Consider the following 27,661-nt stretch of genomic DNA (forward strand, 5'->3'; position numbering starts at 1 on the left):
TCCTTCGTAATATGACACAGCACAGCCGTCATTCTTACCCCCCCGGCGCCGTGCCCCGGCTCCTCAGCGTTGTTTGATTCCGTCCCGGAGCCTGCGCTGTTATGTTATCCCTTGGCCAGGCACACTTAGCACTGCCCATCTTCTGACATCATTTGGTGTCAGGCTGGCTGCGCCTGTGTGGCCGCGCTGGCCGAGAGCCCGCCTAGCAGTGTCGTCTAATGTAATCCCACCGCGGGCCTGGGATCCGTGGCCATGCGCATTGCATATCCTCGCCTCTCACTCCCCTCCCTACGGCTTCTTCAGACTGTGCGGCGTCACGGCCGTGGCATGCTATTAGGGATCAGCTGACGGCGCACAGTCTGAAGAAGGCGTTGGGAGATGAGTGAGAGGCGGAGGTTCAGATATGCACTGCGCATGTCCATGGATTTCAGGACCCCAGTGGGATTAAATCAGAAGACAGTGCGAGGCGGGCTCTCGGCCAGCGCGGCCGCACAGGCGCAGCCAGCCTGACACCAAATGATGTCAGAAGATGGGCAGCGCTAAGTGTGCCTGGCCAAGGGATAACAAAACAGCGCAGGCTCCGGGACGGAATAAAACAACGCTGAGGAGTCGGGGCACGGTGCCAAGGGGGTAGGAATGACAGCTGTGCTGCGTCATATTACGAAGGAAAGTCCCACCACCGGGACGGTTTTACGGTATCAGTGGACACATTTTATAAGTGTTAAGTTCTGCGTGTGCAAGGAGCTAAACAAAAATAGCTACCTTTTCCTTGTGCAGCATTACTGCTCCACAAGGTGGCTCTTTCAGTAACAAACGCCTTGGGGGGGGGGACAGGTTCCCTTACATTTCAGTTGTTGTGTCAGCGTGGCGGTCGCAGGACACATTGCCGGCTACACAGCTGGGGATCAGCTGACGTTACTGAAACCCAATAACACTGGGTCGTATGTTTTGACTGTGCAGACGGCACTTCAGAGCCTCAACTGGCGGTGTTGGAGCCCAGGAATTTAAGTTCAAGTGGTAGAAAGATGAACACAACAGGAGACCTGGATAACGTAGACAGTCACCTAATTATTTAATCAGGAAGAGGAGTGGCAAATTCCTGCGAGATCCAGGCCTTGTTCATTTTCAGGAAAGTAAGCCGGTCAACGTTATCGGAGGATAGTCGCATGCGACGGTCAGTTAGTACACCACCTGCAGCACTAAAGACGCGTTCCGATAATACACTAGCCGCAGGGCAAGCCAGCACCTCCAATGCATACTGGCTTAGCTCTGGCCATGTATCCAGCTTTGAGACCCAAAACTTGAAAGGTGAAGAGCCGTCTGGGAGTACAGCAAGAGGGCAAGACATGTAGTCTGTCACCATCTGACGGAACCGTTGCCTCCTGCTGACTGGAGCCGTCTGTGATGGTGTAGACTTTTGTGGCGGGCACAGAAAACTGTGCCACAGTTGGGCCATACTGGTCTTGCCTTGGGCAGAGGCGCTGCTTCTGCTCCCTCTTTGTGCAGAGCCTCCACCACTGCCTGGACGCACTGAGCTGCTTTGGAATGCACTAGCAGCACTTCTCTCAGTTGGAATGGAGAAGATGATGGAATTCACCAGTGTGTCTTGGTACTCCCGCATTTTTCGCTCCCGGTTCAACGGTGTGATGAGGCTTTCTACGTTGTCCCGGTAGCGAGGATCGAGGAGGGTGAACACCCAATAATCAGACATGTTGAGAATGTGGGCGATGCGACGGTCGTTTCTCAGGCACTGCAGCATGTAATCCACCATGTGCTGCAGACTGCCATCTGCCCAAGAAACGCTGTCCCCTGCTGGAGGCGTGATCTCTGCCCGCTCGTCATCACCCCACCCTCGCTGTACACACTGACTACTGGACAATTGTGTAACTCCCTCCTCTGGACGGATGTCTTCCTCCTCCATTGACTCCTCCTCATCCTCCTCACAAACTGTCCCCTGCCTACGCGTTTGTGAGGAACCACGTGGCGCTGACTGTCCAGAAGATGATGGAAATGGTGAATCCTCATCCTCCACCTCTTCCACAACATCATCCCTTAGCGCTTGCAGTGATTTTTCAAGCAGGCAGATAAGGGGGACAGTCATGCTGACTAGTGCATCATCTGCACTCGCCATCCGCGTGGAATAATTGAAGGGACGCAAAACCTGGCAGACGTCATTCATAGTGGCCCACTCTGTGGTTGTGAAGTCTGAACGGCGCTGAGTGCGACTTCTTTGCGCCTGAAGCAGCTGGTACTCCATTACAGCTTGCTGCTGCTCACACAACCGCTCCAACATATGTAACGTGGAATTCCACCTGGTAGGTAGGTCACATATGATGCGATGTTCCGGCAGGCGGTGTCGGCGCTGCAGAGCCGCAATGCGCGCTTTTGCCGTGCTGGAACGCCGCAAGTGAGCACACTCTAGGCGGACCTTGTGCAGCAGTGCATCAAGATCCGGATAGTCCCTCAAAAAACTCTGCACGACCAAATTGAGCACATGTGCCAGACATGGGATGTGAGTGAGGTTGCCGAGGCCCAGAGCTGCCACCAGATTTCGGCCATTATCACACACTACCATGCCTGGCTGGAGATTCGCTGGCACAAACCACACATCGCTCTCCTGCTTGATGGCATTCCAGAGCTCCTGCGCTGTGTGGCTTCGATTCCCCAAAGAAATTAATTTCAAGACGGCCTGTTGACGTTTGGCCACGGCTGTGCTCATGTCGGTCGTAACAGGTAAACGTTCATCACGGGTCCATGTGGAGGTGGACTGTGACGGCTCCTGCAGCGATGATTCTGAGGAACTGGTGTAAGAGGAGGAGTCAATGCGTACAGAATGGATTCCTGCAATCCTTGGAGTGGGCAGGACACGTCCTGCGCCACTCGCACGATCTGTACCCGGCTCAACGACATTAACCCAATGGGCAGTGAGGGAAAGGTATCGCCCCTGTCCATGTTGACTGGTCCACGCATCGGTGGTGAGGTGGACCTTGCTACTGACGGCATTCAGTAGCGCGTGTTTTATGTGTCCCTCCACATGCTTGTGCAGGGCAGGGACGGCTTGCCTGCTGAAGTAAAAGCGGCTGGGCACATTGTACTGTGGGACTGCCAATGACATCAAGTCACGGAAGCTGTCAGTCTCCACCAGCCTGAATGACAGCATTTCCAGTGACAGAAGTTTGGCAATGCCTGCAGTCAGAGCCTGTGCTCGTGGGTGGTTTGACGAGAAAGGCTGCCTTTTCTCCCATGCCTGTACTACCGATGGCTGTACACTGGGCTGGGAGTGTGTGGATGACTGGGAAAGTGGTGCTGCGGGTGGAATTACAGCGGGTCTCTGGACAACAGGGCCAGAGGTTCTTCCACGGCGATCCTGGGAGGAAGCCAAACCAGCTGCGTGTGAGCTGGAGGAAGAGGCAACACAAGCTGAAGAGGTGGTAGCTGCCGCTGTTGGTTGGCCTAGCTCTTCAGTGTGTCTTTCTAACTCCGCCGCGTGCCTGGTGCGCACATGTTTCCACATGTTGGAGGTATTGAGGTTGCTGACATTTCGACCTCTTTTGACTTTGTGATGACACACCTTGCATTTGACATAGCAAATGTCATCTGCAACTGTGTCAAAAATGGACCGGGCACTGCAAGTCTTGGGAGCGCCCTTTTTGGCTTTTGGAAGAGACATGCTCCTAACGGGTGCCAAAGCGGAGGCTGCAGGATCCGCAGTCTTCCCCCTCCCTCTCCCTCTTTGGGCCGTACGGGGAATCTCTTCCTCAGAGCTGCTCCCACCACCTTCCTGTCCCTCACGCCAAGATGGGTCAAGGACCTCATCATCTACACTACCCTCTGCCCCCAACTGCTCCTCCTGGGTAGTCTCAGCAGCAGAGCACGCACCAGAAAGTGGCACCTGAGTGTCATCAGCGGATGCGTCCTGCGATGTGGTGACCGGAGCCACTGGCCCACCCGCCTCTTCAGAGGAAGAGAGAAAAAGCTGTTGGGCATCACTGCACCCTGCCTCTTCTTCCATTTCTCCAATGCTGCTTGGCTGGCCCCCTGTTTCCAAGCCAAGAGATTCAGAGAACAGAAGTAGAGACGGCTCCTGTCCTGGGATCTCTGTCTGCCTGGGCAATTTGGCAGGTGGTGAAGAGACAGATGGCTGCTCTCCAGTGCTCTGTGTCTGAGAGGATGTGGCACTAATTGAAGTTGATGCATTAGCTGCCATCCATCCGACAACGGCTTCAATTTGTTCTTCACGCAGCAGCGGTGTACGGCGCTCTGCGACAAAGCTGCGCATGAAGGACTGTTCCCTGGTGAAAGTGGGTGCTGATGAGTCACCGGTGCCCGCAGCAGGCACAGAATCCCCACGTCCTCTCCCTGCTCCGCGCCCACGCCCACGTGCCTTACTCACTGCCTTTTTCATCTTGGTTGACTGATAAAGATAAGCAGAAAAGTACTAACGGCTTTGTGTGCTTATTCCTGAACAACTCCTAACAGGTATAAGAAACACTAATTTTCTAAAGTGTGGACTAGACTTTAATATGAGCTAATGTGGCCTACACAAATGTAAAGTGGTGTCACTGGTGTGTTTGGTGAACTTTATTATTTATTTATTTTTTTGGGGCTGAACTGACAACAGAGAGAGCTGCAGTCACACGGAGACCGTGCAGACAGCCGTAAACGGCGCTGCAAGGCCCAAAAACCCTCCTCTACGTTATCCTATGTAGTGTTTTTCCACAAGGTAGCTGGAGACGGGTGGAAAGACACTAATAGGAATTTTTTGAAATAATGTGCAGCAGCCTGCACTACTTAAAACAAAAGGAAAATTGATTTTACGGTATGACGCAGTGAAGAACCCTGAGCTGGAGACAACCAGGCTATGGCTGCTCACAGACTACAGGGCGAGCTGCAGTCACTCGGAGACCGTGCAGACAGCCGTAAACGGCGCTGCAAGGCCCAAAAACCCTCCTCTACGTTATCCTATGTAGTGTTTTTCCACAAGTTAGCTGGAGACAGGTGGAAAGACACTAATAGAAATTTTTTGAAAAAATGAGCAGCAGACTACACTACTTGAAAAAAAAAAAAAAAAAAGAACAGTATGAGGCAATGAACCACCGTCCCTGAACTGAATACAACCAGCTATGGATGGCCTATGGCTGCACTCAGACTAGAGAGTGGGCTGCACTCACACACACACAGACCTTGCAGATCGCTGTGAAAACAGCGCTACAAGGCAAAAGCAAGGTGATTAGTAGGTGAACACAGCGGTTGCTAAATTAGCCTTGGAAAAGCACAAAGAAGCAAATCGCTATCTCTAAACTGGCCCTCAGTCAGCAAACAGCGTCCTGTCACTAACTGAATTCACAGCAGAGTGAGCGCAAAATGGCGCCAGCGACTTTTAAACTGCATCATGACATCATTTCAGCAGCCAATCACAGCCTTGCCAGTAGTTTCAGGCCCTCCATGCTGAACAGGATGTGCCCACACTTGGAATCATTCTCATTGGCTGATTTCATACAATTTTGTGCAGTTTGAATCCTGGGAACTTCCGATTCCGGTATCCGATACGCGGCAAGTATCGGATCTCGGTATCGGAATTCCGATACCGCTAAGTATCGGCCGATACCCGATACTTGCGGTATCGGAATGCTCAACACTACTCATAATCCCACACAGACTCAATTCATCATTGATCCATCATGCATTACCAACAGGAAGACATCTGATTGGCTTCAAATTTATTCTGTAGCAGGGCGACGACTCCAAGCATACAGGGAGTCCTGAAAGTGATGATATTGCCCCTACACAGCCCTGTTCTCATCATCATCATCATCATCAAGTCTTTCTGAGATTACATGAAGAGACAGAATGATTTGCGTAAACCTACATCCACAGAAAATTTGTGGTTAGTTCTTCAAAATGTTTGGAACAACCTCCCTCCCGAGTTATTTCAAAACTGTGTGCAATTGCACCTATAAGCTGTTTGGAAGGCAAAGGATTGTCACACGAAGTATTCATTTGATTATATATATATATATATATATATATATATATATATATATATATATATATATATACACACACTCACTGGCCACTTTATTAGGTACACCTGTCCAACTTCTTGTTAACACTTAATTTCTAATCAGCCAATCACATGGCGGCAACTCAGTGCATTTAGGCATGTAGACATGGTCAAGACAATCTCCTGCAGTTCAAACCGAGCATCAGTATGGGGAAGAAAGGTGATTTGAGTGCCTTTGAACGTGGCATGGTTGTTGGTGCCAGAAGGGCTGGTCTGAGTATTTCAGAAACTGCTGATCTACTGGGATTTTCACGCACAACCATCTCTAGGGTTTACAGAGAATGGTCCGAAAAAGAAAAAAAATCCAGTGAGCGGCAGTTCTGTGGGCGGAAATGCCTTGTTGATGCCAGAGGTCAGAGGAGAATGGGCAGACTGGTTCGAGCTGATAGAAAGGCAACAGTGACTCAAATCGCCACCCGTTACAACCAAGGTAGGCCTAAGAGCATCTCTGAACGCACAGTGCGTCGAACTTTGAGGCAGATGGGCTACAGCAGCAGAAGACCACACCGGGTACCACTCCTTTCAGCTAAGAACAGGAAACTGAGGCTACAATTTGTACAAGCTCATCGAAATTGGACAGTAGAAGATTGGAAAAACGTTGCTTGGTCTGATGAGTCCCGATTTCTGCTGCGACATTCGGATGGTAGGGTCAGAATTTGGCGTAAACAACATGAAAGCATGGATCCATCCTGCCTTGTATGGAGCATCTTTGGGATGTGCAGCCGACAAATCTGCGGCAACTGTGTGATGCCATCATGTCAATATGGACCAAAATCTCTGAGGAATGCTTCCAGCACCTTCTTGAATCTATGCCACGAAGAATTGAGGCAGTTCTGAAGGCAAAAGGGGGTCCAACCCGTTACTAGCATGGTGTACCTAATAAAGTGGCCGGTGAGTGTATATATATATATATATATATATATATATATATATATATATATATATATATATCATTGATAATATAATATAAAATGCATATAAGGATACCAATGATTTGCTGGAGTTTTCTTTATTAAAGTGTACCCCAAATTCTAAAACAACTTTTCATAAATGAAAACTTTTGTAATGGTTCCTATTGCAGAGAAATGCTTCTTCCTCCACACTTTTATTCTGCTACCATTTACTCCCTGTACTGATCACTCATTGTCATAGGTTCATGGATTATCAAATCAGTGAAAGACAGCGATAAAATTGCTCCCCTTGAAGGTGTGTAAATGACGGGAGGAAGCAGCTGCAGATAGGCAGAGACACGCATAGATTCTGCTGCATTTTGTCTCATCTTAGTACTAGATTTACAGATTCTTACTGCTGTGTAATGTCGTCTCTGGTGTATGTGAGAGATAGAGGAGCTTGCGCTACTCTAACCCTACTCTAGCTCTACTCTCCTACTCTAACTCTGCTTGAGCTCCTCTAGCCCTATGTCCAGTTTATGGGAAATCAGAGTCACTAGTCATAGGGCTCATTCAGATGTCCGTAGATCTCGGTCTGATCTTGGACCATAATACACAGACTGACCATGACTCTTCAGACCCGAGTATAGAAATATACGAAGCTGTCATTCTGAAATCAGGAGACCCATGACCAGTCTTGTGTATTAGTAATCTGGTTCGTAAAGAAAGATGCATTTTCCTCTAATAAGAAATATAACACCGTTTCTTATCCTCATTTGATTTTCAGAAAGTTGTGTAATAAAAACAAATAGGGGAAAGTACGGTATATGAATCTGGAAAATGCTTTGAGGTCTCATTCACACAGCAGCAATGGAGATAAGATGGATAACCGTCTGAACAATCAGTTGATGGGCTGAGTTGTGGAGTGTGGTAGTTGGACGGTTACCTATCTACCGATAGGTTATGTCCATCTTCAGCCAGTTATCTCATTGAGTACATCAGACTACAGATTGGATTTTTTATTTAAAATTCCTAAATTAATACATATTGGGGCATTCAGCAAAAATGTAATGTTAATGGACAGCTGAATGAATTAATATTTCAGAGCCCCAAAATGTATTATTTACATCATGAGGCTTTCATTCATGGCCTATTGTTCTACACATGACTGCAGCAAATTTCCAAATGACGCAGAGAGGCAGCTAATTAGGGATTAAATTGGATCAGCCTGGAATGTCTTTGATTTTATTCCCATATGGACTAGACTTCTGCATAAAATTGTGTGAAGGAAATGGTCACAAAAGAAACATATGTCTACTCATTGCTGCTCCATTGTTGAAATGTTTAGATGTATGTAACAGAACAAAATCCAGATTTTGATTAAACAGATTTGGGTGATTGTACCATATGTCCAGCATATGTACAGCAGCATACGCACAGAGACCACGACCTGCTATGGAAAACTGGAGAGTAGAAATAGTCCGAAAGCTATGTAAGCAGAGCAATGGCCATTTTACACATTTGTATTAAAATAAGCTGTTCCCACCTGAGCAGAACAGTGCAGGTCAATGTGTGTTATATCACTCTCATTTTCCTGATGAGCACCATTTATTATACATCTTTTTAACACTTCCCCCTCTGTTGCCTAGTCACACAAAATCAGTGACCCTTACCGTCAGACTCTTTGGATTGCATTTATGAATTACCTTTAAGTATTTCGGGATTGTTTTTAATTTATCCACTCCTTTTTCTTTCAGAACTGCTCTTATGTCTCTGTCATGCTGTTCTTATGTTCCTAGTGTTCTGCTCTTATGTCCCTGGTGCTTCGTTCTTGTTGTCCCTGGCGTGCTGCTCTTATGTCCCTGGCGTGCCATTCTTATGTCCTTGGCGTGCCACTCTTATGTCCCTGGTGTTCCCCTGTTATGTCACTGGCATTCCCCTCTTATGGCCCTGGGGTTCCCCTCTTATGTCACTGGCATTCCCCTCTTATGTCACTGGCGTGCCGCTCTTATGTCCTTGGCGTGCCGCACTTATGTCACTGTCATGCCATTCTTATGTCACTGGCGTTCCGCTCTTATGTTCCTGGCATGCGGCGCTTATGTCCTTGGCATGCCGCACTTATGTCACTAGCATGCCATTCTTATGTCACTGGCGTTCCGCTCTTAAGTCACTGGCGTGCCTGTCTAATGTCCCTGGCATGCCGCACTTATGTAACTGGCGTGCCGCTCTTATGTCACTGGCGTTCCGCTCTTAAGTCACTGGCGTGCCTGTCTTATGTCCCTGGCGTGCCACACATATGTCACTGGCGTGCCGTTATGTCACTGGCGTGCCGTTATGTCACTGGCGTGCCGTTATGTCACTGGCGTGCCGTTATGTCACTGGCGTGCCGTTCTTATGTCCCTGGTGTGTCGCATTTATGTCACTGGTGTGTCGTTCTTATGTCACTGGCGTTCCGCTCTTATGTCCCTGGCATGCCGCTCTTATGTCACTGGCGTTCCGCTCTTAAGTCACTGGCGTGCCTTTCTTATGTCCCTGACGTGCCGCACTTATGTAACTAGCGTGCCGCACATATGTAACTGGCATGCTGTTATGTCACTGGCGTTCCGCTCTTAAGTCACTGGTGTGCCTGTCTTATTTCCCTGGCGTGCCGCACTTATGTAACTGGCGTGCCGCTCTTATGTCACTGGCGTTCCGCTCTTAAGTCACTGGTGTGCCTGTCTTATGTCCCTGGCGTGCCGCACATATGTAACTGGCGTGCTGTTATGTCACTGGCATGCCGTTCTTATGTCCCTGGTGTGTCGCACTTATGTCACTGGCGTTCCGCTCTTATGTCCCTGGCATGCCGCTCTTATGTCACTGGGTTTCCGCTCTTAAGTCACTGGTGTGCCTGTCTTATTTCCCTGGCGTGCCGCACTTATGTAACTGGCATGCCGTTCTTATGTCACTGACGTGCCGTTATGTCACTGGCGTGCCGTTATGTCACTGGCGTGCCGTTCTTATGTCACTGGCGTGCCGTTCTTATGTCTCTGGCGTGCCGCTCTTATGTCCCTGGCATGCCGCTCTTATGATCCAGGTGCTCCACTCTTATGTCTTTGGTGTCCCGTTCTTGGGTCTCTGGCATGCCGTTCTTGTGTCCCTGCTGTTCTGTTCTTTTGTCCTTGGTATTGTGTTCTTAATATCCCTGGTGTGCCGTTCTTGCGTCCCTGGCATGCCGTTCTTGCGTCCCTGGCGTGCCGTTCTTGCGTCCCTGGCGTGCCGTTCTTGCGTCCCTGGCGTGCCGTTCTTGCGTCCCTGGCGTGCCGTTCTTGCGTCCCTGGCGTGCCGTTCTTGCGTCCCTGGCGTGCCGTTCTTGCGTCCCTGGCGTGCCGTTCTTGCGTCCCTGGCGTGCCGTTCTGGCGTGCCGTTCTTGTGTCCCTGGTGTGCCGCTCTTATGTTCCTGGCATGCCTGCCATATATGTCCCTAGCATGCCGCACTTATGTCCCTGGCATGCCGTTATTATGTCACTAGTGTGCCTTTCTCATGTGATTGGCGTGCCTTTCTTATGTAATTGGCGTTCCGCTCTTATGTCACTGGTATGCTGCTCTTATGTCCCTGGCGTGTGCTGTTCTTATGTCCCTGGCGTGCCGTTCTTATGTCCCTGGCGTGCCGTTCTTATGTCCCTGGCATGCTGTTCTTATGTCCCTGGCGTTCTGCTCTTATGTCACTGGCGTGCCGTTCTTATGTCCCTGGCGTGCCGTTCTTATGTCCCTGGCATGCTGTTCTTATGTACCTGGCGTTCTGCTCTTATGTCCTTGGCGTGCCGCTCTAATGTTCCTGGTGTATTCTAATATTCTCACGCTCAGTTGTCTGACTGTTATTCCTATATGTAGCTCAATTTACCCAGACATAGTACAAATCACTGCCTCTGTTTTACATGTATTATGATATGTGATTTTGAGTTCCTTATCTGCATGTGTTGAAGAAAGCGGTAGCCCATTCAAAATAATTGCGAGGAGAGCAATCGCCACTTGAATAAGTGCTCCACCTAGGCCCCTTACTCCCAAATAGGTTACCCTGGGAAAGAGGTATACAATGTTTTGTCAAGAGATCTTTCAAAATTTGGGACCTCTTCCAGTCTAGGTTTAGAGGCAAATCTTTTCCCGTAAGTAATGTAGGTCAGTGTTTCACAAAAATTGCTTGTATCTGATTCCAACATAATTTGAATGTGATAATAAGTTGTGGAAACTGATTTGTATATTTCTCTTGTGCTTTACTCCCAAAGAGGGAATCTGTTGACACCAGTTTTGCTTGCATATACCATTCTCTCTTGAAGTCTTTTATCAAGCTTCTGAGTTTGGACTTCAAATATGTCATTAGTGGGGCAGATCTGTTTTAATTGCAGATACTGACCTACTAGAATGGCTTGTTTTATGTGAGGATAGTGAAAAGTGGTGTGTAGCTTGTAAAGCATTGTCACATCCGGTCTGCCAGACCGGGAGCCACTCATCGTCGCAGCTTTCTACCCCATATGCCTTAATAGGGTGTTTATAAAGCATTTTTAAATGCCTGTGTTATCTTAATAATAATAATCTTTATTTTTATATAGCGCTAACATATTCCGCAGCGCTTTACAGTTTGCACACATTATCATCGCTGTCTCCGTTGGGGCTCACAATCTAAATTCCCTATCAGTATGTCTTGACATTTCCCTATATACTACAGCTTGAAAGCAGAAATACCCTAGAATAAATGTGAATATTTATGGGAGCCATTACTGTAGGATCTTCATGGCTCCCGCCATCGGGCACCCAGGAGCTGGCATGTGCTGGAGGACGGGGACAACTGTAGGGTTCCTGCACACTTATTGCTTGCTTTACATAGAATGTCATTGTATTTCAGTGTCAGACATCGACCGTTATTGCCTTTAGCCTATATAAAAAAAAAAATGAATTCCCACATGTCTGTGATGTCCTTCAGGCTTCGTAAAAATGAATTTTCCCACAAGTCTGGCATTTGCCTAAACACTTTGTGGTGCCTGCATGCTGCAAGAAACAAAAAAAATCAATGGCATTAAAATAGTTATTTGGGATGTTTGTGCCGGCAGCTCGTCCCCTGTGACTGTGGGGGGATTTCTGAGCAGGGTATGTTGGTCTGCCTGTGTGTGCAGGAAGAAGACCATCATAGTGACAGGTACAGTTAGGTCCATATATATTTGGACAGAGACAACATTTTTCTAATTTGGGTTATAGACATTACCACAATGAATTTTAAACAAAACAATTCAGATGCAGTTGAAGTTCAGACTTTGAGCTTTCATTTGAGGGTATCCACAATAAAATTGGATGAAGGGTTTAGGAGTTTCAGCTCCTTAACATGTGCGACCCTGTTTTTAAAGGGACCAAAAGTAATTGGACAATTGACTCCAAGGCTATTTCATGAACAGGTGTGGGCAATCCCTTCGTTATGTCATTCTCAATTAAGCAGATAAAAGGCCTGGAGTTGATTTGAGATGTGGTGCTTGCATTTGGAAGGTTTTGCTGTGAAGTAAACATGCGGTCAAAGGAGCTCTCCATGCAAGTGAAACAAGCCATCCTTAAGCTGCGAAAACAGAAAAAAACAAGCCGAGAAATTGCTACAATATTAGGAGTGGCAAAATCTACAGTTTGGTACATCCTGAGAAAGAAAGAAAGCACTGGTGAACTCATCAATGCAAAAAGACCTGGGCATCCACGGAAGACAACAGTGGTGGATGATCGCAGAATAATCTCCATGGTGAAGAGAAACCCCTTCACAACAGCCAACCAAGTGAACAACACTCTCCCGGAGGTCGGCGTATCAATATCCAAATCTACCATAAAGAGAAGACTGCATGAAAGTAAATACAGAGGGTTCACTGCACGGTGCAAGCCACTCATAAGAATCAAGAATAAAAAGGCTAGACTGGACTTTGCTAAAAAACATCTAAAAAAGCCAGCACAGTTCTGGAAGAACATTCTTTGGACAGATGAAACCATGATCAACCTCTACCAGAATGATGGAAAGAGAAAAGTATGGCGAAGGCGTGGTACAGCTCATGATCCAAAGCATACCACATCATCTGTAAAACAAGGCGGAGGCAGTGTGATGGCTTGGGCATGCATGGCTGCCAGTGGCACTGGGTCACTAGTGTTTATTGATGATGTGACACAGGACAGAAGCTGCCGAATGAATTCTGAGGTATTCCGAGACATACTGTGTGCTCAGATTCAGCCAAATGCAGCCAAACTGATTGGTCGTCGTTTCATCCTACAGATAGACAATGACCCAAAACATGAAGCCAAAGCAACCCAGGAGTTAATTAAATCAAAGAAGTGGAATATTCTTGAATGGCCAAGTCAGTCACCTGATCTCAACCAAATTGAGCATGCATTTCACTTGTTATAGACTAAACTTCAGACAGAAAGGCCCACAAACAAACAGCAACTGAAAGCCACCACAGTGAAGGCCTTGCAGAGCATCAAAAAGGAGGAAACACTGCGTCTGGTGATGTCCATGAGTTCAAGACTTCAGGCAGTCATTGCCAGCCAAGGGTTTTCAACCAAGTACTAAAAATGAACATTTTATTTAAAATTATTGAATCTGGCCAATTACTTTTGGTCCTTTTAAAAACAGGGTGGCACATGTTAAGGAGCTGAAACTCTTAAACCCTTTATCCGATTTTAATGTGGATACCCTCAAATGAAAGCTGAAAGTCTGAACTTCACCTGCATCTGAATCGTTTTGTTTAAAATTCATTGTGGTATTGTCTATAACCAAAACTAGAAAAATGTTGTCTCTGTCCAAATATATATGGACCTAACTGTATTCCTCGTACTCGCAGCATTAGTCGCAAGGCCATAGGTTGGCGACTGACTCGTGCCGTCTCTCGGGGGGCTTTCTGCTTTCATCGCACGGAAGAAACCAATTCCCTTCTTTGTAGCCCTTGTGTTTTTCTCCTCTTCCTCATATCATTACTGTTGCTATGGTAAATAAGTGAATCCTGCTAGACCGCACTGGAAAAGACAGCATTGGTAGATATTTCCTCACTAGAATCCCCTCCCTCACATGTCCCTCTGTATTCTTCTGTTTATGGATTTATTATGATAATATTCACTTTGTCAAAGAAATGTATACAGTATATATATCGTCTGTGGTTGACAGCAATGAGACGTTCTCTGAGAAGTGCAGCGGGGATTTTCTGCCTGGTGTTCCCTGCATGCGTCACGTAGTACACGACGGCTCGATCACAGAATAGTAATCATCTGGCCTTTGGAGGAGAGGATTGGTGGTTACAGCTAGCAGGGAATTTATAGCGGGTGAATATCATTTACTAGTATATTATGGCGCGTAATGTAATTTACAGAAGGTTAACCACTTGATTGCCCACAACAATTAGAAATAGAGCCATGAAAGGGAATCTGTCAGATGGTGTTTCCTATTTAATCTGAGAGTAGCATAATGTAGTGCAAAAGAGCCTGTTTTCAGGGATGTGTCACTTATTAGTCTCTGTGTTGCTGTTTCACTACAATCAGTATTTTATCAGCAGGAGATTATCACTACAGGACTACATCTCACATGCCAGGCGGTCTGGCTAATCTGGGTAACCCCGCCCCCACCACTGATAGTCAGCTTGCTGACAATGCACAGTGTACACAGCAAGCTGCCAGACAAACAATGATTAAATCAACACTGCAGCAAGCAGTCCAGTAAGTGATACATCGCTGGAATCAGGCTCTCTTGCCCTATGTTATGCAGCTCTCAGATTATATAGCAAACGTTCCAACAGATTCCTTTTAATATTCAATAAAAATATCTGTATTACCTAGAATGAATACTGTACGGGAAATAACTGGAGCTGCTTGTTACACCAGGGCATGCTCTGCCTTGTGCTTACCTTCAGCTACTCAGAAATGTACAGGCTATGGGCTTCCATAAAAAATTCCCTGTGTAGATTCATCTGTCTGTGGATATGGCTGGTAAAATCCTCCTATTCAGAACTTGAAATTTTTCATTGAAATATAAAATAAATATTGTAATCTGGTGTTTCAGATCAAGTATATTTAACATGGTCTTTTCTTTTTAATCTGGGAGAAATTAGTTTAAAATATATGTTCTTAAAGGGACTCTTGTTCTCAGAAGAAAAGTCTGCAGCCATTTTATGTGAGTGTAGACTGACGAATCGTGACTTTGCGTGCGGTGCGCACACTGTCCCACTTTCCCTATATTCCCTGTGCGAGTGAGCAGCCACGTGCTTTCACATATACGATGTGCATCCTTGCCACCATGTGCCGACTATTCTTAACCAGCTTCTCCCAACAGAATAGATCTGAGAGAAGCGCAGAAGTCTAGTTGTCACTTGACCGCAACTATACAAATCTTCTACATGACAAGGCCATATACTCACATGGGGAATACAGGGGAATGGTGACAGTATGGGCATTCCACAGTCACGATTCGTCAGTCTGCAGTCACATAGACTTTTCTCCTGGGACCGAAAAACATCTTTATCTAAGCAAGTAACATATTATATTAGAGCAAACTGACATTAAGGCTCTTAAGGCCACAGCAGAGAATTACTACAAACCACTGTGGTGGCCGTAGCCATTGATTGGATGCAATACTGCATTTTCCCTGTAGTGGGCGCTGCAGTGCATTACCATCTTGTGATCGGATTTCTTTTCCTTGTGGCTGCAGTACCCCAATAACCATCTGATTATGATTATGATTTCTAAGAGGATGGCATTTTTTCTAGTCATTGACATTTATTCTTCTCTTGTAACAGGGGAACATCAAGTGATGAAATGTGCAACATGTACATTATGTATTACATGGATGCTGGTCATGCCAGTTCATATATGACGTGTGTGCGCACAGGGGACCAAAAACTATTTCAACACATCCCTGAAATAGCCAATATACCTGTGCCTGTCAGCCCCGATATGGTGATGATGGGGCACGGCCATCATCATGGTAAGAGTGGTAAAATATAGATATTTCTGGTAAATTATACAATCTTTGTTGTTATGTATTATGGGAATATTGTTATTTTCTTTTTCTTTGTAAGATATGAAGGAACCGGAGGCAAGAAACATACAAGAGCAACCTAAGAGAGAGGAGGAACAAGTGTTAGATCAAGGTACGTAATAGAAGATGTGCTCGTGTGTCATACGGCACTAAGCATTGCCAGAGCATTAACTGAACCGGTTACAAAGAATGGTTTGTCATGGATAACTCGACTCTTCATCATACCTAATGACACCAACATATGAATAAATGTACTTTTCCTGCATGGATACTGTCTGGAAATGTCTACAACTAGTGATGAGTGCTTGTTACTTTACTTTGCCTATGGTGCTCGGGTGTGCACTGAGTATTGTGGGTGTTCGAGTTCCGACAGCTGCTTGTTTCACTGCTGTTAGACAGCCTCAACACATGCTGGGATTGCCAGTATTGTGGCTGTCTAACAGCTGTGAAGCATGCGGCCGCGGAGACACAGACATCTCACTGGACCACCCACCATACTCTGTGCCCGTGCATACCCGAGCACCCTAGGCAAACTCGAGTAATGAGCACCTGCGCTCATCACTATCTACAACCTTTCTCAATCCCTACGTAATCCATCTGGAGTAATGCCGTGAATGAGAGAAGTGGGATGCAGCTGCTCTCTGTACTGAGTAAGTGAGACTGCATGCTGTGAGAGGGGAGAGGGCGCCTCTGCCTGGCTTATAATTATGGCTATATACACCACAAATAAACTGGTATATATGAATGTGATTAACATAATTTTATTTTACAACCTCCCCATTTGGAAGGGGAAAATACAAGACTGATTGATATATACAAGCTTTTTGTGGGTTTTTTTTCCAACTTGAATGAGTAGCAGAGCTGACCTACTATTTAACTGCAAGTTACATGTTAATAAACCAGACATAACCCTAGAAAAACAAAACAAGCATATACCCTGTAGTAAGTAAATGGCAATAGTACATGTCAATAATGTAGGGTAATTATTTAACACTGTTTTAATTTAAAAAAAAAGCATAAAAGCCATCCCACCACAACAAGGTATACCCAATCGGGATGGTCCTATCCAGTCTCTAGTAGTGATGAGTGAGTGTGCTCGTTACTTGAGTTTTCCGAGCATGCTCGGGTGTTCTCCAAGTATCTTGGGCGTGCTCGTAGATTATGTTTTTGTCCCGGCGGCTGCATAATTTGCAGTTGCTATACAACCTGAATACATGTGGGGATTCCCTAACAACAGGCAATCCCTGCATGTGTTCAGGTTGTCTAACAGCCGCGGTGACAAAAACATAATCTACAAGCACGCCCAAGATACTCGGAGAACACTTGCATGTTCTCAGAAAACTCAGGTAACGAGCACACTTGCTCATCACTAGTCTCTAGTATTAAAATTAGGCTTTACTACTAGAGACAGGATTGGACCGTCTCGATTGAGTACACCATGTTGCGGTGGGATGACTTTTACGCTTTTTTGATCAAAATCGTTTTAACTAAGTAACCTGTGTACTTTACATGTACTACTAACTACAGGGTATATGCTCATTTTTTTTCTGTGAAATGGCTGCAGTGTGAACGTGCTCTTACACATTGCATGTATACCAACTTATGCTCCAGCTCATTTCTTTGGTTTTGATGTGAATAAATCACAAGGAGTTTTGCTAAATGAAAAACTTTGCTCTATATATTTATACATATAAAGTGCATTTTCATTTTGAGCCCGATTTGTGGATAAACTGACTTAATTCAGTGGAAATGTATAGTAATAACGTCTCTTCAGCACCAAGGACACAGGTCTGCTAGCACATATTGCAGACATGCTGTTGCTATGACAATACCACAATAATTTGGTCACTCGTATCTTTTAGAGCAAGGTGGAGAGGTTTTCTCCAGGGAAATGTCATTCTGATGTCTTATTGAAATAGTGCTATAAATTAAAAAGGAGCTTGCTTTAAGATAAAAATTGTGCTTTGTCTATAAAAGACTCCGGTCAAGTATATAGCTTTTATTCCTATTCAGTAGCTATTTGTCAAGGCTTATTTACTGTGTATGATCTTGTCAGAAGCTACCTGGAGATCTAAAGGCTCGAACTGCAGGGAGGCTCAGACTGGGCATCCATAATGTCCCAAAATAAGAAAAAATGTGTACAAATCATTGCGTAAAAGTGCTTACAGGGCTTGTCCAATTGCAACATAATGACAACCTATCCATAGGATAGGTGAACAATATAGGATCCGTGGAGGGCTAACGTCTGGCACCTTTACCGATCAGATGTTATATGCTCTAGCAGCCGTATGGGTAATTGTTATTACTGTGGTTGGTTTATTGTAATTACTAGGGGTGCGGTTATATTGCACCTTATGTGGTTTTAAGTGGTTTTATATCCCCCTGTTTGTTTATCAGTGTTAATAAAAGCATATTTTTTATTTAAGCCTTAGGTGTTCACGTCTTAAATGTATTGGGCTTTCTCTTCCTTCTGACATTACTTTTCCCATACATGATGTAGCACCCTTTTATATACCTAAATTGATATGTAATGCGCCCTATTCACATTTATACATGTGCTCTGGCAGCCATGAGATGTAACTACTTCGAATGAAAGGGTGTTCTGCAGCTTCGTTCATTGTGTAGCCGCCACTGACTGGTATTGCAGGACAGCTTTCAAACTAGAAATATTAATAGTTAATTTTTATCAATTAACAAAATGCAAAGTGAATGAACAAAAGAGAAACCTAAATTAAATCAATATTCGATGTGACCACCATTTACCTTTTAAAACAGCAGCAAAACTTCAATTCTTTTAGGTACATTTACACACTGTTGTATAGGACCTCAACTGGACATCTTCCGATTTCAGAATGAAGTAAGCATGATGCGTCTTTCATCTGCTGTACTAAGTTTCTTTGGCCAACCACTGCATCTGCAGTCGTCTACATTGCCCATTTCTCGGAGTCCTCAATACTGAGAAATACAGTCAGATACTTAATCATCGTGCAAGGGGGTGTCTAGTTGGCTCCATATTTATTCTGCAGCAGGACAATCACCCTAAACATTCAGTCAATGTTATTAAGAACTCTCTTCTCTATAAAGAAGAATATGGACTTCTTGAAGTAATGATATGGCCACCACAGAGCCCTGATCCCAACATCATCAAGTCTGTCTGGGATTACCTGAAGAGACAGAAGGATTGGCACAAATCTACCTCCACAGAAGATCTGTGGTTAGTTCTCCAAGATGTTTTGGAACAATGTCCCTGCTTTTGTCCTTCATAAACTGTGTGCAAATGTACTTAGAAGAGTGGATGCAGTTTGAAGGCATGGTGTGGTCACACCAGATATTGATTTGATTTAGATTTCACCTTTCATTTCACTAAGGGTTGAATTCTGATTGCAATTAAGGGGTAAAAAGCGATGTATTAAATTCACCGGCCTTCTGATACCTGTCTCACTGTTGTTCTTTCCTCCGATCTCTGCCTTTTAGCCTTCCTTTTCTACCTGTTCTTGAGGTATGCACCACAGGCCCAGTATGGCCACGATGTCCCTGTAACCATGTTTTTAGTGTGGCGCACATCATTAATGTCAACAGCGTGTTAGTCGGCGGCAGCGCCCGTTGGAAGATCCAATAGATGGAGGCCAAAAAAAACAATAGAAGGACTAGGTAGTGTTGGGATAGATATGAGGAAGGATTAGATTGGTTGTAAATTTATTCAATGTGAATCGCATCCCAGCTACCATCCCCCACTCATCACTTAATCCCAAATTGAGCAAATCTGCTCAAATAGAATTTTGGGACATTCAATTAACTCTAGTCTCTGCACTGCGCACATGGAGTGCTTTGTAGGCAAAAATAAAGACTTGTCCATCTTCTCTAGGGAAACACGGCCTGTTACTGTTTAATTGCAGAGCTGAGTTTGTCTCTTCTCCGGTATTGTCTGCAGTTTCCCTTAGGATATTTACCATGATAAAATAAACCCTAGTTATCCTTGCTACATATATGGAACGTAGTGAAGGATACGTTACTGGGATTTTGGTGTGCTTTTGAAAGAGTCAAGATTTTATTTGAATTATTCATGTTCATTTTTTGTGTCGTTTGCTCTATTGAGGCTTTAAGCACGCACTGATTTAGGAATTCGGTAGAGCTTTCCCACCACCGTGCCCTTTGCACCATGCATGGCCGATCCTCCTTAATCACATAGACTTGTAAAGAAGGGCTGCATTGAAATGATAATACCCTGCTGTAACAAAGGATGCTGAGATGCAGATTTTCTAGCGTAATGGTCTTTGCCAGAATTTAACCTACTTCACAGCAGAAAAGTTTAGATTTCAGTTTGCATATAATCATCCGTCCAGAAAATCTAAACATTTTCTGCTATCCATTACATTTACAGTAAGGTCAGTGTGTTTAGTGATTTACATTATATTCTTAGTAGAGTATGTTATTTTAGCTTTCATGTATTATTATAGTGATATTTTTTATTTATTATTTATTTTTGCATTTCAGCTACTTACGTTAATTTTGTTGTCAGTTTTTATTCATTTTCTAGTTTATTCGCGTTCTGTTCTATAATGATAATGAATGCTGTAAATAGAAACAGACCTAAAAATTCCAAATTGTAGGATACAATCATTTCTTAATTACTAGTTCTGGCTCTAACAAGAGTAAATATAAGATTTATTGAAATGGCGCTTATGTGAAAGGCAGCAAGTAGCCCCAATAATATATCACTGAATTTCTACATGTATGTCACACTCATTCTTTTTACATTTATTTATTTAGGATACATATGCATATAAGTTTTAGTAGGAAACAAGAATCCTATTACTTTCTAATGGTATTGACTTGTTTAAGCATTACCTAAAATCTATACAGCTCTATTGGTCAATGTTAATATTATAGGTACTCACAATATATGGTAGTTATGGGTTATTATGTAATATCACATGTAAAAAATGACTGCCGGGGGCGGCGAATGTGCAGATGGAGATCTGGGCACCAAGATCTCGAGAGATGACATCCCAGCTCCAAGATCTCCATCTGCACATGCACCGCCATCCCAGAGTCCACCACATAGTAAACCGTGTAAGTGCGGGGGCTCTGGGCTTTCACAAAATGTCGGCAGAGCCACCGCACCACCGAACACTGGCAGTAGCGCACATCCGAACACCCCTCATCCCAGCCTGTGTCCTGCCTCAACACTCCTCTCTTGCCTCCCCCAGCAGTGACCCTTTTTCACCGCAGCCACCACCCCCGGTATGCAATTAGACACATGGATTATAAGAAACACCACCATTTTATTAAAAAAAAGTTTTGTTTTTCTCCTCAAAATTTGGGGTGCGTCTTATAATCCGCAAAATACGGTATTTTCTTTATGATATTACCTAGAGGAGTAAAGGTCTAAGCAGTTGGTATTGTAAAATTTTACTTAAATGGGCTTTACAATTAATTAAAATGATCTTGATTAAGTTCCTTTATAAAGATCAAGCTACTTTGTAATTTACTTAGAGGGGTTCTGCCACAAACAAAAGTACATTTCAATCAACAGATCTTGGAAGAATTATAAGTTCCACAATTGGATGTGTTTAAAAAAAAATATTCCTGTGCTGATATAATCCTATAAATGTGCCCCTGCACAGACCACTGCACAGTCAGACACAGCCATTACACAGTACACAGCAGGGACACATTTATAAGATTATCTCAGCACAGGAACATTTTTATTAAACACATTCAATTGTGGAGTTTATTTTTATTCCAAGATCTGTTGATGAAAATTAACTTTTGTTCGTGGCACGACCCTTTTAAATAAAAAATGTTGTACAGTTTTTAAGATAAAGAATTATCTATAGCCCTTGAGGATATTTCAGTAAGCGCCTGCACAGTCAGGATACCGTCCTCCTCTGGTCATGTCTGCGCAGCGTGCACTCCTCTTTTCCTTCCTGTGCAGCACCCTCCGATGATTTGTACACGCTCACCTTCTTATGGACTTCTATAGGTTCTGTTGAAGTCTATGGAGCCCATAGAAGTCTTATAAGAAGCTGAACATGAGCAGAAACAAGGTGTTACTGCACATACTCTATAAGATCCATAGGATGGGAAGGGAAAGGTAAACTCTGCAGTCTCATCCAAGAGCAGGACAGAATCCAGGCTGGAATACTTTTTCCTGAATGTTCACCAGAGGCTGAACTTATTTATCTGTGTCGCAAACAGCACAAACTTTTTAATAAAAGTAAACTAACAAGTAATTTTATTTTTCTATATGGGGCTTTAGGACATTTTAGTTACTAGAAAATCCCCTTTAATCGAAATAAGTCACAGCATCTTGCAGTGATTAATTTCCGACTTAACAGTATCTTGATAATGGTTGTAGCTTTGATTTTCAGTTAAGAAATTCCATATTCCCTCTCTTACTTTCCATAGTCACAAAACACAAATTCTATTAGGTGGAGCTCACAGCATATAAATTTGTACACCCCCTGTAAATATTAAAATGTAAGGAGCTCCTACTAGTGACAATTGTGGGAACTGCATTATTTACCTCTATGACTCCGTGGTGTCTCTGTATACTAAAAAGCCCCTTAAAGAACACCTGCCAGATCTCCTTGCACATCTGTTTTAGAAGTTTTTGTATTCTTAATGAAATATTAATGCTTTAGCATTTTGTTTATATAATCTCTCTGCATTGCTTAATTTTTCCTCATAGTAATTTGTTAATAAATGGAGAACTGAATGTTACAGTTGGGCGGTGTCTTGACAAGGGCAATTGGTAACACCCAGTTGTCATTTTCTTGGAATATCAGAGGAGGAGCAGTACAACACAGAATTATGAGAAAGATCTGCTCCAGAATGCAAGGCCTTTCAAATACTCTATCATCCTGATTTTAGTGGTAAGGGACCTTACTCTGCCTTATTTCATGATAATGAGCATTCTTTCTACTTGTTAGGGAACTTAGCAGTAAGCTTGTTAATAGCCCATAACAACATTTGGGTAATTGCTGTTAAAAAAACAAACAAATTTGTTCTACGGGTGTTATAGCTTAGAGCAAATAAAATATTGAGTATACAAAGTGTGATTTTAAGCCAGAAATCCCTTCATAGTACATCAGAAAAGTCCTAAAATTCAGCTCAAAAAGATACAACAAGCCCTTAATACTTATATTGCCAAATAAAAAGTAAACTAAATATGGTGTGAGGTTCACTTTCAAGCCTCTGAAGATTTATGTGGTGCCGGACAAGCACGAGGTGGAGGCAGTAATAAAGTATAGTAAGTATAGAGTAGTTTTCGGCACCAGATCATTACTCATGGGAGAATCATCCTTATTAGAACAAATGCCGTTAAAACAAAAAAGGATTCTGGAGTTGCAAACCAAATACCATAAGTGAAATTATCCCAGCAAATAGGAATAAAGAAATGGAAGCACTTGCCAATTTCCTAAGAACAGTCCTTTATTGCAGATTGTAGGACATGCGAGCAGCGTGCAGTGCTTACGGGGGAATCAATGGACGAAGGTCGTTTCTAGACCCGTAGAAGCGTCAGTGAAGATGTAAAACGGCCGTTGTCCATTTCTTTACTCCTATTTGCTTGGGTAATAAAGTATAGAGTCGGTATCCTTTACAGAATGTGTTCTCCTTATAACAGTAGAATTATTCAGCGCTGGCAATGACCTCCTCATAATACTTATGTATAATATATATCCAAAATAAAGGAAGTTACAAAAGCCCAAGTAAGATCAACAATATTTTTATTAATTAATCAAGCTAAAAATTATTTAAAAAGTATATAATATAGGATGAGTAAAACATAAGCAGAATAAAGCCTGAGCAAACAAAATTCTTAAAGGGAACCTGTCACCCCCCCCCCCCCCCAGGTTTCTTTTAACTAAAAGAGCCACCTTGTGCAGCACTAATGCTGCATTCTGTCAAGGTGGCTATTTTAGTTGGGGTCCCTGCCAACTCTGAACTATTTGTTTTTAGAATTTTCCTTTCCTACCTGTAGTTTGTCAGGGGGGCATGTCTTTTCCCTCTGACACAAATGCCTCCCAGCCATCACTCAGGGCCTCCATGCGTCGGGCGCAGCCTCCACTTCCTTCATTAACGTCCCCGACGCCTGCTCTGTAAGCGCAGTTTGCGCTGCCCTTCGACTCCCATCACATGATGGGAACTTACAGCACAGGCGCCGGGGACGCTAATGAAGGAACTGGAGGTGGCGCCCGGTGCACGGAGGCCCTGAGCGATGGCTGGGAGGCGTTTGTGTCAGGGGGGAAAAGACATGCCCCCCTGACAAACTACAGGTAGGAAAGGCATAGTCTAAGAACGAATAGTTCAGAGTTGGCAGGGACCCCAACTAAAAGAGCCACCTTGACAGAATGCAGCATTAGTGCTGCACAAGGTGGCTCTTTTAGTTAAAAACGCCTGGGGGGGTGACAGGTTCCCTTTAAATATAGTATCACTGATAGGTATGAGTGCACAAGTAAATTAATACAGATCACCATAAAGGAATACATTCAGTGGAAAAAAAATAAAAAAAATACATATGGAAAAATGTATATGACACTTGTTATACCCAGTGGGATCAAACAATACATCCGAAGGTATGATGAGCAAGAATACAGGATAAAGTGCTGGTGAATGGATACAAAACACTAAGCCACGCAATATATAAGATACAATAATTGCTGTATACAAGACCATATAAATTGGAGTCTACCGCAAGTTGGAATAAATCATGTAATATAAACAAATGTTGAATTATGTCCAATTGGGGTGCCAGAAAATTATATGTTTATTAATGTTGGAATGAAATCATGATATTTGGTTAGTCCAATATCCAAAAGAAATAGGTGTATGTCTACGCATGGAACAGTAAAGAGACATGATCTCAAAGGGGTAGTAGAAGTTGCAGTATAATGCAAATGCATAGAGAGAAACACAATCTATAGCAGGCTGTTAAAAATAGAGATGTGAAGGAATCACATGAGGGCTCAATGGGAGGTGATGATGATGATGATACCTAGATATAGGAGATGCTCAAGCGAAGGAACCCCGACGCGCGTTTCGCAATTGCTTCTTCCTGTGGGAGCTTGGACTTTGCAAACTTCCGCCTATTGAACATCATGCTGGTAATTTCAAGAGCTCTTCATTTTATAAATCTATTTAAGACAAATAACAATGTGACAAATGATAAAGCTAAATATATTTTCAAATGTTCATCATGGTAACGTTAATATTTAGAAAGCTCCATATTCTTGGCCAGTTTCCAGGCTTTATTTTATTGAACATTGAAATCCCTAAAATGGGGTGGAAAGAACATCATCATCAGTACATCGGAAACCAAATGTAGTGACTAATCTGCAACGTTTTCCTATCCATCATTTACCACGATTATCTGCACAATAGAAAACTACGGGTGCATTGCAAAACATTTTCTAACTAAACAGATTTCTATTGAAGTTAATGAGATCTGTGTTTGTCCTTTATATCATTTAGTTAAAATTGGGAGTCTAGTGTGAACAAACTCTAAGCCTACTGCTTTCGATAAGGAAACAATTCAGTACTGTGGGGGTTATTTTAAGGAGAACATCCTTTCCTAGTGTAGTTCAAAGCAAATGAAGCCATCTGTAGCTAGATTTTTTCCTTTTTAATTTATATGTCAGTGACAGTCTATTTCAATTGGCTTTGAAGATAGGGCTGCAAGTAGCCAATTTTTTTTAACCTAACCAATAAACTGTCCTTCCACGCAGAGGACATTGATCTCAGATTCTGGGTGACACTGGTTAACTAATGATAACCTTTGTGTGTGTCTTGCTATTCCACAGAAATGTCGAGTCTATCCTTCTGTGCATTTTCCCTTTTGATTAGAAGATTGTAGATCTGGGACTGATGGATGAGTTCTATAAACAGCACCTTGTAATATGTCTTACATCATTTCACTGAGACAGGTCACCTATCAGATATTTCTCCTCTCCTATAGTATCTATTGTGGTTTGCACATTATTATAGTCAACATAAAAAGAGATTCATTCTGGATAGCAAGTTAAAACTGTCTTGTGGAGGTCTGATTACTTTGACCCAGATCTGTAACTACCATGAAATGTTTACCTGCTTCGAATGGTGAATACTGTAAATATGGGGCAATATGGTGAAGTTGAGTCCTTCTGTCCCTTTGTATAGCCAAAACGTTTACAGATCTATTAGTTTTTATATTGCGTATTGTTATTGAAGAAACATGGTAAGTCTCCATAATAATCATTGACTTGTTATTACACACTTTTAAATTGTTTGTGGATGGATAAGCAACAACAGCAAGACATGAGTATAAAATTCAAGCACAGAGAGACTATTGAATATTTTTAATCGTTTTTCCCAAACTTGAAATCTGTAAAATCATATGTCCGCAGATTCTCAATTGGATTCAGGTCTGGGCTCTGCCTGGGCCATTCCAAAACTTTTACCTTCTTTTAGCAAAATCTTTATATTGCTGATTTGGAGGTATGCTTAGAGTCGTTGTCATGATGAAAGCTGAAATTCCTCTTTATCTTCATGTTTTTAGCAGAGGCCTGAAAGTTTTGGTATAAAATTGACGGATATGGACCTGTTCATATTTCCCCTCCACCTTGACTAAAGCCCCAGTTCCAGCTGCCAAAAAACAGCACCGAAACATAATGCTGCCTCCTTCATGATTCACTGTGGGTATCGTGTTCTTTTGGTAATGTGCAGTATTGGTTTTGTGGCAAACATAAGTTTTGGAATTATGACCAAAAAGTTCAGTCTTTGTCTCATCAGACCATAACACGTTTTCCCACATGCGTTTGCCAGACATGATGTAGGTTTTGGCAAAACGTAGCTGGGCTTGGATGTTTTTCTTTATAACAAAAGGCCTTTGCCATCCTACACCACAGGCCATAACAAGGGGGAAGTGGCACTGAGACTAGAGCTAAGCAAATTTGATCGGGTCCCTGCTTATTCCATAAGCTATAGCACTGACCGAATAAGCTGCAGAGGGAACCCGGATACATAGAGCGCGCCGGCTGATCAGCTGTTTGCCTCCACAGGTGCATGTGTCACGGCTGTTTCACTGTCACAACACATACATGGAGAGCCTGTGTGTTGATTCCAATTCAGTCAAGGGCATGAATTTTGTATGTTCTCCCTATGTTTGTATAGTTTTCCTCTGAAAGAGAACCTGTCACCAGGTTTGGCCAATAAGAGATGTGGCCATCATTTTTCATGGCTGATATACAGCATTCTATAAAGCTGTATATCTGCCCCCGACCTGCAAGAGAAGAAAAATAACTTTTATTATACTGACCTGCGGGTGGTCTGGTCCGATGGGTGACGCTGGTCTTGGTCCGGCGCCTCCCTTCTTCTTACGATGCCTCCCTCCTGCTTGCTTCGTGTGGATGACGCATCTCCTCGGCATCTCGCTTCTGCGCAAGTGCACTTCTCTGCCCTGCTGAGGGCAGAGCAAAGTACTGCAGTGCACAAATGCGTGGAAAGGTCAAAGAGCCCCGGCGCATGCGCACTGCAGTACTTTGCTCTGCCCTCAACAGGACGGAGAAGTATGCCTGCGTAGGAGCACTGTGCCAAGGAGACTGTGTGGATGACGAAGGGATGCGTCATCCACACGAAGCAAGCAGAAAGACGGGAATCATAAGAAGATGGGAGGTGCTGGACCAAGACCAGCGACGCCCATGG

General features: G+C 43.8%; 1 protein-coding gene across 8 annotated transcripts in view; it reads left to right on the plus strand.

The window, feature by feature from the left end:
• Positions 1-27,661, plus strand: part of PAM (peptidylglycine alpha-amidating monooxygenase) — a 267,028-nt gene that overhangs the window by 180,318 nt on the left and 59,049 nt on the right. For all 8 annotated transcript variants that reach the window (XM_077289753.1, XM_077289771.1, XM_077289788.1 and 5 more), the window contains exons 13-14: positions 15,735-15,922; positions 16,017-16,088. In XM_077289753.1, coding sequence (XP_077145868.1) covers positions 15,735-15,922; positions 16,017-16,088 — 260 coding nt within the window. The remainder of the gene's footprint in view (positions 1-15,734; positions 15,923-16,016; positions 16,089-27,661) is intronic.

Source organism: Ranitomeya variabilis, chromosome 1 (genome assembly GCF_051348905.1).
Source record: "Ranitomeya variabilis isolate aRanVar5 chromosome 1, aRanVar5.hap1, whole genome shotgun sequence".
NCBI lineage: Eukaryota > Metazoa > Chordata > Amphibia > Anura > Dendrobatidae > Ranitomeya > Ranitomeya variabilis.